Consider the following 19288-nt stretch of genomic DNA (forward strand, 5'->3'; position numbering starts at 1 on the left):
CAAGACTCTTCCTAGAGCCGCCCGGCCAAACTGAACAATATGGGGAGAAGAGCCTTGGTCAGGTAGGTGACCAAGAACCCTATGGTCACTCTGACAGAGAGTTCACAGAGTTCCTCTGTGGAGATGGGAGAACATTCCAGAAGGACAACGATCTTTGCAGCACTCCACCAATCAGGCCTTTATGTTAGAGGGGCCAGACGGAAGCCACTCCTCAGTAAAAGGCACATGACAGCCCGCTTGGAGTTTTCCAAACGGCACCTAAACACTCTCAGACCATGAGAAACAAGATGCTCTGGTCTGATGAAACCAAGATTGAACTCTTTGGCCTGAATGCCAAGGGTCACGTCTGGAGGAAATCTGGCACCATCCCTTGCAGCATCATGCTGTGGGGATTTTTTTCAGTGGCAAGGACTGGGAGACTAGTCAGGATCGAGGGAAAGATGAACGAAGCAAAGTACAGAGAGATTCTTGATGAAAACCTGCTCCAGAGTGCTCAGGACCTCAGACTGGGGCGAAGGTTCACCTTCCAACAGGACAACAACTGTCAGCACACAGCCAAGACAACACAGGAGTGGCTTCAGGACAAGTCTCTGAATGTCCTTGAGTGGCTCAGCCAGAGCCCGGACCTGAACCCGATCGAACATCTCTGGAGAGACCTGAAAATAGCTGTGCATCGATGCTCCCCATCCAACCTGACAGAGATTGAGAGGATCTGCAGAGAATAATGGCAGAAACTCCCCAAATACAGATGTGTTTTGCTTTGCCATTATCGGGTATTGTGTGTAGATTGAAGAGGGTGGGTGGATGGGTGTGTGGGTGGGGGTAATTTAATACATTTTAGAATAAGGATGTAATGTAACAAAATGTGGAAAAAGTCAAGGGGTCTGAATACTTTCCTAATGCACTGTACGTAGGTCTGCAAAATGAAAGTCCTTTATAGAATAGACCTATAGGTCTGCGAAATGAAAGTCCTTTACAGAATATACCTATAGGTCTGCGAAATGAAACTCATTTTGAGAATAGGTCAACTTAAGAGGTATTTTTTTTACTAAGGTCAAAGGTCTGGAAATATTGCTTTTTTATGTTATGTCCATGGTGCCTTCCCTCCCTCTTTTGGTAGTTACCATCTTCGATGTTGTTGAGGGAGAAGAGGGCGGGGGTGGAGGGGTACCAGTAGATCAGAGACTCAGCCAGTCCCAGGAACCCAGGACAGATGTCAGTCCTTTCAGGGGAGAAATAATCATTGACGAACCACAAAAGCCCCCCCAGCTTCCATCTTTCATGATCTGCTCTGTGGAAGCTGATGTGAACCACCAAGGGCCAAAGAGCCCTTTGAGTCCCAAAGGAGTTTACTCTCCACCCCTCTTGTCCCCTATACCGATCCCATACCGCCCAGTCCCCCTGTATAGAATTAATAGGTTTAACTGGCAGATCTAGCTCCGGAGCCTTTGATTCAGGCGGCCATTAAACAACTATTAATTTTGCCTCTGGCAATTAATGATAGATTTTGCTGGTCTGAAAAGAGGGATTAAGCAGTTGGAGTTTTTGTAGGCATGCAGGGGAGTAAAGCCGAGTTAAAATGTGATTATTGTCCCCCTACATGGTCTGCCTTGAATCAGCTAACTGGAGTTAAGTCCCTTTTACAAGGAATGAGGTTACTCTATTCAGAAAGGAACAGAAATAGGATGTGTTATAGGAAATGCCTGCCATATACATTATTCTATATAGTAAGCTACAAAGGACAGAACTCTGTTGAATGGAACATTCATCGACACGTCAGGCCATTACAGATTACATGTATAGTTTCAGTACATTGAAAGAGGAATGGAAACAATCCCCTTGAATAAGCATCTTCGCTTATGATATTAATTCAGTATTTTACTCATAACTTTATTCATTCAAATACTTACAGTATAGCCTTAGTTAAGTACAGCTGTCAAAGGCAAAGTTGGCAGACATAGTTTTGTCATATTATCTGCTGGCTTAATAATTTATTTGAATTTACATTTAATTTGGTGGTAAATGAATGATGTCAAGTGAATTAATTGGTTATCTGGGGGAACTCAATTGATTTGGTCAATGCCCATGTTGATGGCGCTCTCTAGTGGCTTTTTAAGATAACATTGATGTTACGTTCAAATGAGATCTGGGAAAGAATGGATGAAATATATTTATATTTAATTTTAATTTTAATATTGATTCATTTCACATGTATTATTTTGTAATATCTACATAGTGAAAACTTCCATCTACTACCTAATTGCAATTTAACCTTGAAGCATATTTAGGCTCAAATTGGGGGACGTTTTGCGCGCCTATAATTGCTGTCTCTCGCTCAGTGCGGTCTCATTTATTTACTCTCGCGCACAAATATTTCCTGTCTCTGTCAGCTCGAGTCCATAAAGGTCAATTCGGGAGAAGAATGTCAGTGTTGGGTCTGACTTTAAGCTTTTACCTCCACACACCTGGCTTCTAGGAACATAATACCTGGTTAAGTGAGGGCCAGTATGCCTGGAGCGACTTCTTAACCCATTGAAAACGAATAAACAGTCTGTAGTGGTCCATAATGCATTAGTCGCTCAGTGTGGGGCTATACCTGCAGTCTTGTGTCCATCACACTATTGTCATCCGAGTATATTAGAATGTAGCGATTTAGATTATATATTTACTTATAGCTGTTTGCAGTTTGTTCTTTAATAAATCCACACTTTCTGTTTTGGACACAGCATTTTCTATATGGAAATTATTGTACACCATTTCTCAACTATAGACCAAATATTTATTAGACAAAAATACAAGTGAATTGTAGATCAAGTAGCTAAAAAATATCAGTCAAAACAAACATATAGAGACAGTAATCAGTAGAATAGAAAAAAACAGCAGTATAGAAGTAGGAGGCTAGGTCTATATCCTGGGTTCAGTACAGAAAGCAAGGCCTATATCCTTGGGTTCAGTACAGAGGGCTAGGCCTATATCCTGGGTTCAGTACAGAGGGCTAGGTCTATATCCTGGGTTCAGTACAGAAAGCTAGTCCTATATCCTGGGTTCAGTACAGAAAGCAAGGCCTATATCCTGGGTTCAGTACAGAAAGCAAGGCCTATATCCTGGGTTCAGTACAGAAAGCAAGGCCTATATCCTGGGTTCAGTACAGAAAGCTAGGTCTATATCCTTGGGTTCAGTACAGAAGGTTAGGTCTATATCATGAGTTCAGTACAGAAAGCTAGGCCTATATCATTGGGTTCAGTACAGAAGGCTAGGTCTATATCCTGGGTTCAGTACAGAAAGCTAGGCCTATATCCTGGGTTCAGTACAGAAAGCAAGGCCTATATCCTGGGTTCAGTACAGAAAGCTAGGTCTATATCCTTGGGTTCAGTACAGAAGGTTAGGTCTATATCATGAGTTCAGTAAAGAAAGCTAGGCCTATATCATTGGGTTCAGTACAGAAGGCTAAGTCTATATCCTGGGTTCAGTACAGAAAGCAAGGCCTATATCCTTGGGTTCAGTACAGAGGGCTAGGCCTATATCCTGGGTTCAGTACAGAGGGCTAGGTCTATATCCTGGGTTCAGTACAGAAAGCTAGTCCTATATCCTGGGTTCAGTACAGAAAGCAAGGCCTATATCCTGGGTTCAGTACAGAAAGCAAGGCCTATATCCTGGGTTCAGTACAGAAAGCAAGGCCTATATCCTGGGTTCAGTACATGGATAAATGCACAACATAAACTGAAAAGAAACACAATAAAAAAAAAGTATGTGTGAAAAGGAAGAAATGAAAAAAACGAAATCACATAAGAGATGTTGTGAAAGAGGAATATAAAATACATTACAAAAATGACACGGCTAAATCTTCAGCCTAGTTGATAGCTGATTGACGAGCTGAAGCATCCCATACCAGGCCACACAGTGGTCAAATATAAAATATTGTTTGACAATCATTCAAGAATCATCGTGAATGTGTGTGATGGCCTCAAGGCATTTAGTAATATAACTTTAAATCAACTCATCCGTCTCCTTGCTCGGTGTTTCACCGTGAGCGTGGCTCTCCGGCACACCGGCAATGTCCCCATGGGCCTTCCTCCACCGCGTTCTCCTGTTCTGGAACCAGACTTTGACCTGTGTCTGGGTCAGTCTCAGCGCTGAGGCCAGAAGCATCTTCTCAGTCCCTGTCATGTACCGCTGCTTACTGAACACTTCTTCTAGTTTGGTCAGCTGGTCGTCGGTGAAGCTGGTACGGATTCTCCTGCCAGATCTCCGCACGAAGGTTCCCCTGGAATGCCTGCCCGGTTGCCCTGCAGAGAAAACAAACAGTCATTTCCAAACAATATTCTTCCTTCCACATTATCCAACATGGGCTGCATTATCACAATGACACCTGTTCCCTTTTCCATTTGTCATTACGAAGAGTCGGATCATCAGTTTTACAAGACAATGCAATTACGAGACCTATCATGTAGGCTAATATCCTTTGGGCCAAAACAATCAAAGTCGGAAACATTGAGGACATAAATTGATCTCACCGTTATACAGACCTTGATTATAACCATTTAGATGCTGGTAGTAAACTGTGTGAAGTGAATTTGTGTCTCCAATATGCGACCAAGTCAGCATCGCCGGATGGTGCCTTGCGCCTCCGCCTGGTTGCTGGTTTTTCATGGCTTGTTGTGCAGCTGCTTCCCAGGAAGGACCCACGGAAAGGATAACTTCAACACTGAAGGAGCAAAGCTTTATTTATCTTTGTCGTTAATAGAACCTTGTTTAGTAACGATGACAAGATGTCCGTTACTCCACCACAAATAGGAAAATATGATGGTAAGGAGAAGGAAGATGTCCCGTTGAAGGCACTCGCGCTCAGGCTTCCTCTCGTCATGCTGCGCCGATGAGTGTGGCTCCTTCTCCAGGCGCGAGGCGAGGACTTTATACCCCGCCTCAAAGGATAGAGCATATGGCCTGAAAGGTGTTGTCCCATCGAGTCAAAAACTACTTTGAGGAGCTTAGTGTAAAGCTGTCGTCATGGGGCGGTGTTCTGGTCGACCAAGAGCCGATGGATCAATTATGACCTGACAAAGACTTCAGACAGGGGCTTTGCATGCGGGGCTGAAGTGACAAATCACCACAAAGGTAATCATTATTGAGTGTTGTCATGTGTTGCTGCCATGCTATGTTGTTGTCTTAGGTCTCTCTTTATGTAATGTTGTGGTGCCTCTCTTGTCGTGATGTGTGTTTTGTCCTGTATTTTTATTTTAGTTTTAATCCCAGCCCCTCTTCCCGCAGGAGGCTTTTTGCCTTTTGGTAGACCGTAATTGTAAATAAGAATTTGTTCTTAACTGACTTGCCTAGTTAAATAAAGGTTAAATAAAAAATAGTAATGAAGCAGAAATAGGCATAACTTTTACAGTCTTGAGCAGACTTTAAATGCATAACAAGTTATGCCCGATTTTTTATAAACGTATGTCATATGCTAAATTACAGACACAGCATATTGTAGACTTCTTGGTAGTGGTACAAGTATCTGTTTTTACATTTCTAGTGGATTCAAAATTAGGCTTGTCTATAACTAGTGAGACAAAGCAGGGTTGACTTCCAGTGTGTGTGAAAGTGCTCATTACTGTCTGTTTACAGGATCAGTACGATTAAAGTCACATCTGGAATGACAGACTACTAACACACCTTCATTTACACTCTAAAATCACAGAGTACAGTTAGTTAGCTATCCCTAATATGCATTTATTGAGTAGATAAACTGCAATATGTGCTGTATCCAATTATAGTGAGGGATGTCAACATAACAAAGCTCAGGTACAACGGTCTTCTGTCAGACAGAACTTCAAAACAGATCAAATAGATGATGTTAAGTATTGAAAATACAATACAGATGTGTTCATTCATAATATGTACAATGAAGAACTTTATAAATGAGGGGAAAAAAAGACAATGCCTGCTTTTCCTATGTTTTTAAGACATAATTTACATACTGACTATTGTACAAATTCATTGACGGTACCATTGACTTGTCTGGTCATTCAAAAATACATTACAGCAGTATGGTATATGGCCAAACTGTTGTAAACACACCTTAATCTACCCCAAAATACCTAGTCGGTCTCTGATAACCTTCTAAAGCACGGCTGTAAACCTTAACTGTTTTACCATCACCAACAAAGTCAAAATGGCACCCTGACACTCAACTCACTACCAGTTGAGCACGTGACGGGTTACAATGGATACCGGATGAGAATACAGCGCTACGGATCATGGAAATGGCATGCCAATCCGGTGCATTACAATGTCGGAAAGAAAACCCTTTCATAGTAACTCTGATGATAATATATTAAGCCAGACATTATTGCAGACTTCAGCTGAAGGACAGAGGGACTCCTGAAAAGTACAAATGGTCCATCTGTATCACACCCAGCAGTGTTGGTCCATCTGGATCACACCCAGCAGTGTTGGTCCATCTGTATCACACCCAGCAGTGTTGGTCCATCTGTATCACACCCAGCAGTGTTGGTCCATCTGGATCACACCCAGCAGTGTTGGTCCATCTGGATCACACCCAGCAGTGTTGGTCCATCTGTATCACACCCAGCAGTGTTGGTCCATCTGTATCACACCCAGAAGTGTTGGTCCATCTGGATCACACCCAGCAGTGTTGGTCCATCTGTATCACACCCAGCAGTGTTGGTCCATCTGGATCACACCCAGCAGTGTTGGTCCATCTGGATCACACCCAGAAGTGTTGGTCCATCTGGATCACACCCAGCAGTGTTGGTCCATCTGGATCACACCCAGCAGTGTTGGTCCATCTGGATCACACCCAGCAGTGTTGGTCCATCTGGATCACACCCAGCAGTGTTGGTCCATCTGTATCACACCCAGCAGTGTTGGTCCATCTGTATCACACCCAGCAGTGTTGGTCCATCTGGATCACACCCAGCAGTGTTGGTCCATCTGTATCACACCCAGCAGTGTTGGTCCATCTGGATCACACCCAGCAGTGTTGGTCCATCTGGATCACACCCAGCAGTGTTGGTCCATCTGGATCACACCCAGCAGTGTTGGTCCATCTGTATCACACCCAGCAGTGTTGGTCCATCTGGATCACACCCAGCAGTGTTGGTCCATCTGGATCACACCCAGCAGTGTTGGTCCATCTGGATCACACCCAGCAGTGTTGGTCCATCTGGATCACACCCAGCAGTGTTGGTCCATCTGGATCACACCCAGCAGTGTTGGTCATCTGGATCACACCCAGCAGTGTTGGTCCATCTGGATCACACCCAGCAGTGTTGGTCCATCTGGATCACACCCAGCAGTGTTGGTCCATCTGGATCACACCCAGCAGTGTTGGTCCATCTGTATCACACCCAGCAGTGTTGGTCCATCTGGATCACACCCAGCAGTGTTGGTCCATCTGGATCACACCCAGCAGTGTTGGTCCATCTGGATCACACCCAGCAGTGTTGGTCCATCTGGATCACACCCAACAGTGTTGGTCCATCTGGATCACACCCAGCAGTGTTGGTCCATCTGGATCACACCCAGCAGTGTTGGTCCATCTGGATCACACCCAGCAGTGTTGGTCCATCTGGATCACACCCAGCAGTGTTGGTCCATCTGGATCACACCCAGCAGTGTTGGTCCATCTGGATCACACCCAGCAGTGTTGGTCCATCTGGATCACACCCAGCAGTGTTGGTCCATCTGGATCACACCCAGCAGTGTTGGTCCATCTGGATCACACCCAGCAGTGTTGGTCCATCTGGATCACACCCAGCAGTGTTGGTCCATCTGGATCACGCACAGCAGTGTTGGTCCATCTGGATCACGCACAGCAGTGTTGGTCCATCTGGATCACGCACAGCAGTGTTGGTCCATCTGGATCACGCACAGCAGTGTTGGTCCATCTGGATCACGCACAGCAGTGTTGGTCCATCTGGATCACACCCAGCAGTGTTGGTCCATCTGGATCACACCCAGCAGTGTTGGTCCATCTGGATCACACCCAGCAGTGTTGGTCCATCTGGATCACACCCAGCAGTGTTGGTCCATCTGGATCACACCCAGCAGCAAACCATCCCTACATCCCACTACTGGATGGCCTCTGAAGCTCAGCAGTGTTGGTCCAGCCCAGATGCTGCTGGAAGTGGTGTTGGAGGGCCAGTAGGAGGCACCCCTTTCCTCTGGTCTAAATAAATATCCCAATGCCCCCAGGGCAGTGATTGGGGACATTGCTCTGTGTAAGGTGCCGTCTTTCAGATGGGACATTAAACAGGTGTTCTGACTCTCTGTGGTCACTAAAGATCCCATGACACGTATCACAAGAGGAGGGGTGTTAACCCCGGTGTCCTGGCTAAATTCCCAATCTGAGCCTCAAACCATCATGGCCACCTAATCATCCCCAGCTTCCAATTGGCTCATTCATCCCCCCTCCTGTAACTATTCCCCAGGTCGTTGCTGTAAATGAGAATGTGTTCTCAGTCAACTTACCAAGTAAAATAAGGGTAAAAATAAATAAATAAATAAACAAACAAACAAACAGATACAAAGGCCATTGCTTATTATTTCAGTACACCTTTCCTTTCGTGTATCGTCAATATTGGCAAAGTGTCTGTAGTTCAAAGCCCCTGAAGTTAGGCCTGCATGAGATCCAGTCCCTCACAGAACCAGTCATTCACGGATCCAGTCACTCACAGATTCAGTCACTCACAGATCCAGTCACTCACGGATCCAGTCACTCACAGATCCAGTCACTCACAGTTCTGAATGCAAGTTAGACATACAGTTCTAAAGGATGACATCATATAGCTAGTTCAATATAAATACATTCCATCTCTCCAATGAGGGAAGGCGTTGCTGGGGTCAAAGGCCAAAGCCTCTTCTCTGGGTCAGCCAAAAGATGGCACCCATGTCTTCTGATGCGTATTTTTGAAAAATAATAATAACAATAATCTACTTTTTTTTTTTTTTTTATCCATGTCTTCCAGACACTTCAAGTAGGGGAAACATCACCCCTCTGTAGCACCAGGGTCACATTCATTAGGGCACACAAAAACAAGTGTTTCTTATTGGAGAAGCTCAGGTAGTCCCTCCCTGTTTTAGTCTGTTTTATTCCGTTTGGTGGATAATGAACATAACCCAGATGAGAGGCAGCAGGGGTCTATCATTGGGGTCATATTAGTTCAGCAGACACCAGGGAATCTTGTCTGTGTCACACTCCAGTTTGATGTTGAGGACAGTGACAGGGGCTCCACTAATAGTCAGCTCCTGTCTCGACTCCACCTTGTACTGCAAGTTAGTCAACCCGCCCTCAGGGTCAACCTTGAATTGTTCCTTCCAAAAATGAGGAGAGAGAACCATAATGTCAGTAGTGTGATTAGAAATACAACCAAAGAGATCAATTCAGTATCCGTCTATCTCAGAATGCAACACATAGCAATACAACACGGTAGGAGGTTCCCGGTGAATGCATCTCTACCTGTTTCTGTGCAGCCAGTCTCTTCTGGTCTCTCTTCCTCCAGGCAGGGTCATGGATGTGGCGAAAGGTTTTATACCCTGTTTTTATCCCACTGGGCCTGAAGAGCTGGCAAACAGAAAATGACAGATTGATTATATTATTATTATATTATTCCTGTCAACAGTTTTTGTTTTTTTACTGATCTACATGCAAACGTACTCTGGAGTTTTCCTAATGTGTAGGTAGAGGAGTCAGATACCGATGCTTATCAGTCATTGGCTTGTCATTCTTTTGGAGTCATTTTAAGGATTAGCCAGCGATCTCTTGTCTCTTTGTGACACGTAAAGGACAGTCCTGGTTTACCTGTAATCCAGCAGTTCTTAGTCTCCTGTAGAATTCATCGTCTTCTCTCCCCCATCCCCAGAACCGGTTGGACATGCCGTTGCACTTCAGGAACACAGAACACGACACAGCTAAAACACCACACCACCACCCAGTACAATCATTATTATCTATCCTGATGACTAGTCACTTTACCCTGCCTTCATGTACATATCTACCTCAAATACCTTATTATTATCTATCCTGATGACTAGTCACTTTACCCTGCCTTCATGTACATATCTACCTCAAATACCTTATTATTATCTATCCTGATGACTAGTCACTTTACCCTGCCTTCATGTACATATCTACCTCAAATACCTTATTATTATCTATCCTGATACCTAGTCCCTTTACCCTGGCTTCATGTACATATCTACTTCAAATACCTTATTATTATCTATCCTGATGACTAGTCACTTTACCCTGCCTTCATGTACATATCTACCTCAAATACCCTGCACATTTATCTGGTACTGGTACTTCCTGTATATAGCTCCACACTGATCTGGTACTGGTACTTCCTGTATATAGCTCCACACTGATCTGGTACTGGTACTTCCTGTATATAGCTCTATTCTTGTGTATTTTATTTTATTTCTCATGTGTTACTATTTTAAACTCTGCATTGTTGGGAAAGGTCCGTAAGCTTTTCACTGTAAAGTCTACACCTGTTGTATTTGGTGCATGTGATGAATATAATTTTATTGGAATATGTGTATGGGTAAATAATGAATGTAATGTACTAGAGCTCTGAAGTGCTGTCTATTATTACTGATAATGAATGATTATCTTAACAACGGGCTAACCTACCATGTGATAATGACTGATTAACAAACAACAGGCTAACCTACCATGTGATAATGACTGATTAACAAACAACAGGCTAACCTACCATGTGATAATGACTGATTAACAAACAACAGGCTAACCTACCATGTGATAATGACTGATTAACAAACAACAGGCTAACCTACCATGTGATAATGACTGATAAACAAACAATAGGCCATGTGATAATGACTATTTAACAAACAACAGTAACCTACCATGTGATAATGACTATTTAACAAACAATAGGCCATGTGATAATGACTGATTAACAAACAACAGGCTAACCTACCATGTGATAATGACTGATTAACAAACAACAGGCTAACCTACCATGTGATAATGACTGATTAACAAACAACAGGCTAACCTACCATGTGATAATGACTGATTAACAAACAACAGGCTAACCTACCATGTGATAATGACTGATTAACAAACAACAGGCTAACCTACCATGTGATAATGACTGATAAACAAACAATAGGCCATGTGATAATGACTATTTAACAAACAACAGGCTAACCTACCATGTGATAATGACTATTTAACAAACAACAGGCTAACCTACCATGTGATAATGACTGATTAACAAACAACAGGCTAACCTACCATGTGATAATGACTGATTAACAAACAACAGGCTAACCTACCATGTGATAATGACTGATTAACAAACAATAGACCATGTGATAATGACTATTTAACAAACAACAGGCTAACCTACCATGTGATAATGACTGATTAACAAACAACAGGCTAACCTACCATGTGATAATGACTGATAAACAAACAATAGGCCATGTGATAATGACTATTTAACAAACAACAGGCTAACCTACCATGTGATAATGACTGATTAACAAACAACAGGCTAACCTACCATGTGATAATGACTGATTAACAAACAACAGGCTAACCTACCATGTGATAATGACTGATTAACAAACAATAGGCCATGTGATAATGACTATTTAACAAACAACAGGCTAACCTACCATGTGATAATGACTGATAAACAAACAATAGGCCATGTGATAATGACTATTTAACGAACAACAGGCTAACCTACCATGTGATAATGACTATTTAACAAACAGGCTAACCTACCATGTGATAATGACTATTTAACAAACAACAGGCTAACCTACCATGTGACAATGACTGATTAACAAACAACAGGCTAACCTACATGTGATAAATGTAATGACTGATTAACAAACAATAGGCCATGTGATAATGACTATTTAACAAACAACAGGCTAACCTACCATGTGATAATGACTATTTAACAAACAATTGGCTAACCTACCATGTGATAATGACTATTTAACAAACAATTGGCTAACCTACCATGTGATAATGACCATTTAACAAACAACAGGCTAACCTACCATGTGACAATGACTGATTAACAAACAACAGGCTAACCTACCATGTGATAATGCTGTTTGGTGAGCAGCAGGATTCCTCCCACGTATGTCTTGTAGTGATACAGGGGGTGCAGCTCTGGTGAGGCCACGTGGAACGGGCCATCCTCTGGGAAACCATAGTCCAGAGCTTCATTCAGAGGTAACAAGTCCACATCATGCATGGCCATGTAATCAGTGTCGTTACCACTCTCCATGTAACCAACGTTAATGAGCGAGGCTCTGTTGAACCTGCGGTGAGATATGGGTGGAACTCATTATTTACTACCAGGAGGAGTCAATATTTCATTGGTAAGGTGCAAATCAAAGAGGCACACATCCAGACTATAGTTCCCCTGTGCCAATCAGAATTCATCAACAACCACTGGACTAAAATAGAATAGAAAATATATTGTGGCCTTCAGATTAGACAGAAACAGCACTTCTGTTGTAGGCCTATTGACTAATGAGGCAACATAACGTCTTCCATCACTTACCGATAGTGATCCATCTGGTTAATTACAAAGATCTTATGCAGTATTTTCTTGTTGTTCAAGAAGGTGTGCATGAAGGGGACAAACACCAGCAGCTCCTCAAACCTCTCCCTGAAAGGTATCAGGAGGGCCAGCTTGTGAGGGCCCCAGGAAGGGTCGTCCGCAGCGGATGCCTGTCTCTCCAGCGGACAAGGCTGATGGGGGATGCGTCCATCATCCACTACAACTCGGCTCATGTCTTCTGTACAGCTGAGTTGGAGCCATAGGAGGGAGACCAGTACCAGCACCACACACAGACCAAATAGTTTGTAGACTGTGCATTTCCCAGACCAGAATCTGAAAGTAATAGCAAGTCTCATTCAGCAATGTAGTGCAGTCTATGGTATGTTACACACCTGAACCACAAACTGACCAAGTGAGAGGTTTAGTAGCATTAACTCAGCTAGGCATAACTATTGTACACTAAACGGTTGCACAACCAAACCCACACACACTGTATGCAATGGCTACGTCTAGATTGTAAGGAATGGCTGGTTTAAAATACTATCACGCAATTTTACCAGAAATCGAACTAAAAATCAACCCACCAACATTATTTCACACAACAAAATCTGAGAGCAACACACTTCTATTGTCCTCATCTACTCACTGATAACACTCTTCTTCTGTTGTCCTCATCTATTCACTGATAACACTCTTCTTCTATTGTCCTCATCTATTCACTGATAATACCCTTCTTCTATTGTCCTCATCTCCTCACTGATAACACTCTTCTTCTGTTGTCCTCATCTCCTCACTGATAACACTCTTCTTCTATTGTCCTCATCTCCTCACTGATAACACTCTTCTTCTGTTGTCCTCATCTCCTCACTGATAACACTTCTTCTATTGTCCTCATCTCCTCACTGATAACACTCTTCTTCTGTTGTCCTCATCTACTCACTGATAACACTCTTATATTGTCCTCATCAACTCACTGATAACACTCTTCTTCTATTGTCCTCATCAACTCACTGATAACACTCTTCTATTGTCCTCATCTACTCACTGATAACACTCTTCTTCTATTGTCCTCATCTACTCACTGATAACACTCTTCTTCTATTGTCCTCATCTACTCACTGATAACACTCTTCTATTGTAGTCAAATACACTCCTCTGGATGAGGTACTTTTAGTGTCTAATTTCTTTGAGGTTGAACAATACTAAGAAATATTTCAACCATCTTAAACATCTGACCGCAATCCATTTACACCAGCTGCATTCGTTTTTAAAGAAATAGGCAAGTGTACCAATGTAATAGCCAGAGATTTAGGCTTTAGTGTACCTACAGTAACGTTATTAGTGTATTGGTATGATTCACAAGCTAGTAGATAAAAATGAAACATTTACTAGCTTGCTAATATCGGTTCACTCATCTAGACTAATCCTAGGATAGGGTCATTGTGAACATCAGGGCTACCGTTATGTTTTACCTTCGGTCTTCTTTGAAATAGAGGACTGGTTTCCTTCTTGATGAATACATCATTTTCGAGGTTGCAAATGACAACAGCTTCAAGATTTCACAGAAAATCCCAGTTATGCTATTCCCCAGATTCCGACAGCCGCTCCTCATAAAACAGAGAATGTCGTCGTGATTCTACAATCGAACCTCTTCATTATTCCTGGCTCTCTCCTTTGCAGTCTCCTTTGCAGTCGGATTATTTTGATGTCCAACTGGTGTTCTTGTCATATTCTTCCTCGAAATATCACATTACGCCTTTGGTTACTGAAAGTGAAATGCCGTGCCAATGTTCTTATTACATTGGCAAAGCTTTGGCTTGACGCTGGCTAATAACAGAGCAACATTGCTGCTCGCTGATAGCTACCTAGCAGGGGTGTAATCATTAGTCCAAACAGTTTCAGAACGTTTAGCAACTAAAACGAGAGTTTCTATTGGACAAATTAAGGTTGGTCACGCCTCGTTTCATTCTGTTTAAGAAACGTTTTACAACAGAATCGGCGTAATGACGACGCCCAGGGTGTACACGTTGCAACATAGCAGAGCAAGGAAATGTTGTTCCTATCCATGTCCTACTGCACAATGAGACAAAGATTGTTCTGTGGTGAGACACGTGGATTTCGGGGAACAAAAAAGTCTAGCAACAAACTATACAAACATAATTTGTTTCAATAATTAACTGTGTTTCACACACTACCATACTTAAGTTACATTGAAATAATTAGTTATTTCGCTAAAGAGCTTCTACACAAGAAAATATCAACACCTGAATTTATAAGGTCCGCCTATGATATTGCTCCGGGGGAAACACGTTATAAAGACAACGTTCCTATGCATTTGCGGAACTATTGAACGCATTCCCTATGGATGGACCCACATCTGACCTAATATTTTTGTTGGGCAAAGTGTCGCTGGAAAACAATCATTCAGGATGGCTAGCCATTGGTGACAACTTTATTTTTTAGTGCAATTTAATCAAGTTTTCACATTTACATAATCTAAAATTAAAATCCCCCCACCCAAAACAAACCAGTACCAACTGATTCAAATCATACTCAAAATCTCTGATACTGTATCTAACCATATAAATGCAAAAAAACACCAATGAGGCACTAATTCAACAAGGAACAGTTTGGGGAATTATTAAGGACAAACAAAAAACGGATTAATTGAACAAAAATATTTTCTGCAAAAAAAGATCCAGTGTAGTTCAAATTGTTTTGTGAGTGACAAGAAGCAAATGACTGCTTTCTGGCTGAGTACTTTTCAAATGTACAATGGATGTTTACACACAAATCAACTCCTTGTACATGATGAGAACTGGAGCAAACCTGTTAACCTGGACAACAATTCTTTATTTAATCAAAATGAATTAAATCAGTGTCTTCAAAACTCTACCTGAGTATTTGCAGAAAGGAAATGGACAAACCAAAACCTCTCTAGGTTCACTTAGATATGCAGTACAGATGAAAAAACAACCAATGTTCACTTGACCACCATCAAGCCAGTAGATTGTGATAAGGGAACATATTTGGCAGTGTATTCAGCAAGTTTGGGAAAAACGGTGTGAACTGCTTTCGTACTTCAGCAAATGCATAGCTAGTATGTCAAAGTTTTCCATGAAATTACCATAGTAACATCAGACACTCTGGCACCAACCTTTAACCAAAGTGTTACGTTTCTTATCTCACTTTCCAACTTCATAAATAAAACAGAGCCCATATTCAGAAAGCATCAGAGTACAAGTGCTGATCTAGGATCTGTTTCTCCTTTTAAATCAAAATTAATAACAAGGGATAACAGATACTAGATCAGCAGATCTACCCAGAGGTGCTTTGCGAAAACGGATACAGGTTAACAAGAGAAAGTTCCCAAGTTTCAAGATCTTCAATTTAAAATTCTGCATATTCTAGATGTCTTTCTGTTTCTAAACACACAAACCACGACCAACAACTAAATACATCGGGATTTGAAACGTACATTCATTTGACGCTAAATAAAAACGTAAAGATTAGTATGCACAGATGACCAAAAATAAGTTTCATAAATCAAGTCACCATTTCTGTTGTAGGGTTCTAAACCAAAATAGGTGCTCTCTCCCCTCAGCCAGTAACAAAACCCCCCATTACAATACATGTAGAGTGAGAACAATGTCTAATCAGTTTGAAAACACCTGTTATGCTGAGAGAAGAGATGCGGCCTGGAATATGACTGACAGGCATTCTAGTCACAAACAGTGCTACAGAAATATCTTATGGGATGTCGGGGGGGGGAGGAGGAGGCTTATGAAGTGAAAAAAATACAGTAGTGGTTTTAACAATGTTTGATATTATCAGTCCAATGTTTGATATCATCAATAGTACAAAATCATGTTTGATATCGATAGTACAATATCATTTTTTCCCCAGCCAAATGTAAAACATAGAGCATACAGTAGAGGATCATAAATAAAACCAATTGCAAACAGTGTTCTTACAGAAACAGCAATGGGGAATATCAAAGTCACAAAAGGGTCTTAAAAATCCAAAAGCAGAACCCCTTCAAAATAAAAAGTAACTGGGTTTTCACTGACAGAACGGTAACCTCACCCATCTGTACACATACTTCTGGGAGATATCACACATTCTCACTAATGTTTAAGTACTGCATTCAGACCAGGGTTGTGTTCAATACACATATCAATTCAGGAATTTCATTCAAATTGAATTGATTCATGAAAAATGCCTCAGAAAACAATGGGGGAATTTTCAATTCAAGAATAGTGTGTAAGTTAACTTCCTGAATTGACTGATTTGATCCCCAATCCGGACTCAGAAACGACCATATGAGAGTGCATGTTTACACTAATTTCTTGGCCTCAAAGAAACTTTTGAGGTGTCTCATCTGCCAGAAGCCAATGGCCACAAGGATCAATGTCTGAACGATGGACCACCACAGAACCCTCTGGTTGGTGCTCTCACTGGTCTGCCTGAAGCGCTCCTCACGGTACTGGAAAAGACGGCGCAATTAGAAATACAAATAGTAGCACACGAGTCAAGGCAATGAATTTCCTGAATCTACTCACTAGTAGATCTGACGGGATTGGATAAGTGGAAGCAATATGGTGATATTTCAACCTAGCCATTCAGAAGACTATAGTAAGGTGTTACTCACATGCTTATATATATATATATAAAATCCCCTCAGATTTACAGGAGTGGCTAGAGTATGGGGGCTAGAGGTCTAATTGCAATTTAGCAAATGTCTTAAGTTTGCCGTGAACAGACATTTCATTATATTTGAAGGAGAAAACATCGCACCAAATGGCGGTCTGCTGATCGTCTCGCTTTCATTCCGCTCGGTGTGTTTTAGGGACCATCCGCCAGTACGTGTCTGACATTATTTTAGCATTTTTCTACATCTAGACTTGATTAGTGAATTATAGCTGGCACTCTGTTCAAAAGGTGCTAAGTAGCCTCAGCCGGTAAACACTACCGGCGTGTCCAGGGCTTTACTCAGCAGGACAGCTGATGTACTCACCCTCTGATAGTTCTGCTCCTTCTGGATCTGGTCCACCTGCTCCACCAGCTGTCTCACTCTCAGCTGCAGCTCTGTCAGCTTGTCTTTGGCTGCAATCTCTGCATAGTTATTGGTGTGCTCTCCCACTTGGATGTCTAGGTGAACTCTCTGAGGAAAAAAAAGAGTGGTTCACAGCAATTGAGAGGAGAATCAAAATGGGTATTTACTTTTTTACCCTCTACTCTTACATCCCCTGCACCCTGCCATTAACTGTTCTTATTGACCCACAATTCATATGCATTTTGTGGGTGCAATAGCCTTCCCCCACATTTGTCACACTAATGTACTTACAAGCATTCCTCCAGCGAAGAGGGCAAACTTGGAAGAGTTGGAATGAAGGCAGATCCGATGTTCTCCTGGGGTGTGAGAGGTGAAGGTGAATCTTCCCTCTGAGCCGTACTGACGAGACAGGATCACCTAGAGTCCAGACAGGAAACACACAGAAAGAACAACTTTTTCAGTATCATCACTATTCAATTCAATGCGGTTTGGGTCATGATTGTTCTCACAAGTCTCTCTCAGAGAATACCATATGAAGTGAATGACTAGTTGCAAAGTGTAGTATCCTACCTTCTCATCAGGGTCTTTCACTTCAACAAACATCCCCAGACCCTGTGTGGCAGGTAGGTACTCTTCTTTCTGCTTGTCGTACAATTGTGTACGATAGTTTCCTAAAAAAAAGAGAAAATACAATTGTTTACACATGCCAGCCAATGATTGCTTCTACCGGTCCAATCCTTACAAGTGCCTAGTTAGGAAGAAACTGTTAGGGCCTGGGGTTGATTCTGGGCAAGACCTACAGTATGTTAAACAGTATATGGATGGTAAGACAGTCAAATATGTAGTTCCATGGTTTATTTATTAAATTATCAAAAGCATGAATAACCTATTTCCAATCTTACAGTTCTAGCTAGGGGAGGACATCGACGACATGTGTCTGCTTATTTTTGTTAGGTATTACTGTATCGTTGTAGCTAGAAACATACGATTTGCGCTCTGCACGCAATAACGGCTACAAATATGTGTAATTACGCAACCAATTCACTTTATTTGAATAGCTAACGTTAGCTAGCTGGTTAGCCTGCTCGTGAATATGAGTAGCTAGCTAGCCAAGTCTGCCAACTGAAAAGTAAGTTCACTGCCCCCTCTACAGAGTTTAATGTTGGCTGGCTAGATAACTAACTAGATTTCTGGCTAAATGTTAACTCGAATTCGGTATCTAGTTTGACGAAATAGCAAACAAACTAGCTCGCTAGCTGACTTCCCAGGGCTAAATAGCATAGCAATCCCAATGGCCACAAGACACTGACCGATGATCATCGTTTCATCCGGAATTTCCTCTATGAAGCATTTCTTCTCAGTCTCCCCGATGTGAAAGTACAGCGAGGAAACAAATGTGTAATAAACGTTCAAAAGCAAAACTGACAACACACAAGACCGCATTTTGACTGCCACCATCTTCCTGCCGGTTACAGAGGACGGATGTTGTGATTCGAGTCTGCGCAGACATCAATGCCACGTAAACTATCGCTTACCATCGTCCAATCAACACTCGAGTTAGACTTGTGGTTGTTGTAGTTCTAATGTTCTTCCGGTATGCACTGTGCAGGGGTTTGTTTCAACCTAAAACTAAAAAAAGGAATGCAAATAATTAACTGAT

The 19288-nt window shown here is 42.0% G+C and overlaps 2 protein-coding genes across 2 annotated transcripts; both read right to left on the reverse strand.

The window, feature by feature from the left end:
* Positions 1–7966: 7966 nt before the first annotated feature.
* On the reverse strand, positions 7967–14935 carry LOC135545489 (beta-1,4-galactosyltransferase 7-like). Its single transcript, XM_064973121.1, has 6 exons — positions 14045–14935; positions 12573–12905; positions 12102–12327; positions 9815–9898; positions 9473–9577; positions 7967–9327 (listed from the first exon to the last, which is right to left on the reverse strand). Exons 1-6 carry the CDS (start codon positions 14182–14184, stop codon positions 9172–9174), a joined length of 1044 nt encoding a protein of 347 aa, XP_064829193.1. The 5' UTR covers positions 14185–14935; the 3' UTR covers positions 7967–9171.
* A 75-nt stretch (positions 14936–15010) lies between these two features.
* On the reverse strand, positions 15011–19123 carry LOC135545490 (transmembrane emp24 domain-containing protein 9-like). The gene is made up of 5 exons (XM_064973122.1): positions 18939–19123; positions 18199–18299; positions 17920–18045; positions 17590–17736; positions 15011–17058 (listed from the first exon to the last, which is right to left on the reverse strand). The coding sequence occupies exons 1-5, from the start codon at positions 19084–19086 to the stop codon at positions 16909–16911; spliced, it is 672 nt and encodes a 223-aa protein (XP_064829194.1). The 5' UTR covers positions 19087–19123; the 3' UTR covers positions 15011–16908.
* Between the last annotated feature and the right edge of the window lie 165 nt (positions 19124–19288).

Source organism: Oncorhynchus masou, chromosome 9 (assembly GCF_036934945.1).
Source record: "Oncorhynchus masou masou isolate Uvic2021 chromosome 9, UVic_Omas_1.1, whole genome shotgun sequence".
In the NCBI taxonomy this organism is placed as follows: Eukaryota; Metazoa; Chordata; class Actinopteri; order Salmoniformes; family Salmonidae; genus Oncorhynchus; species Oncorhynchus masou.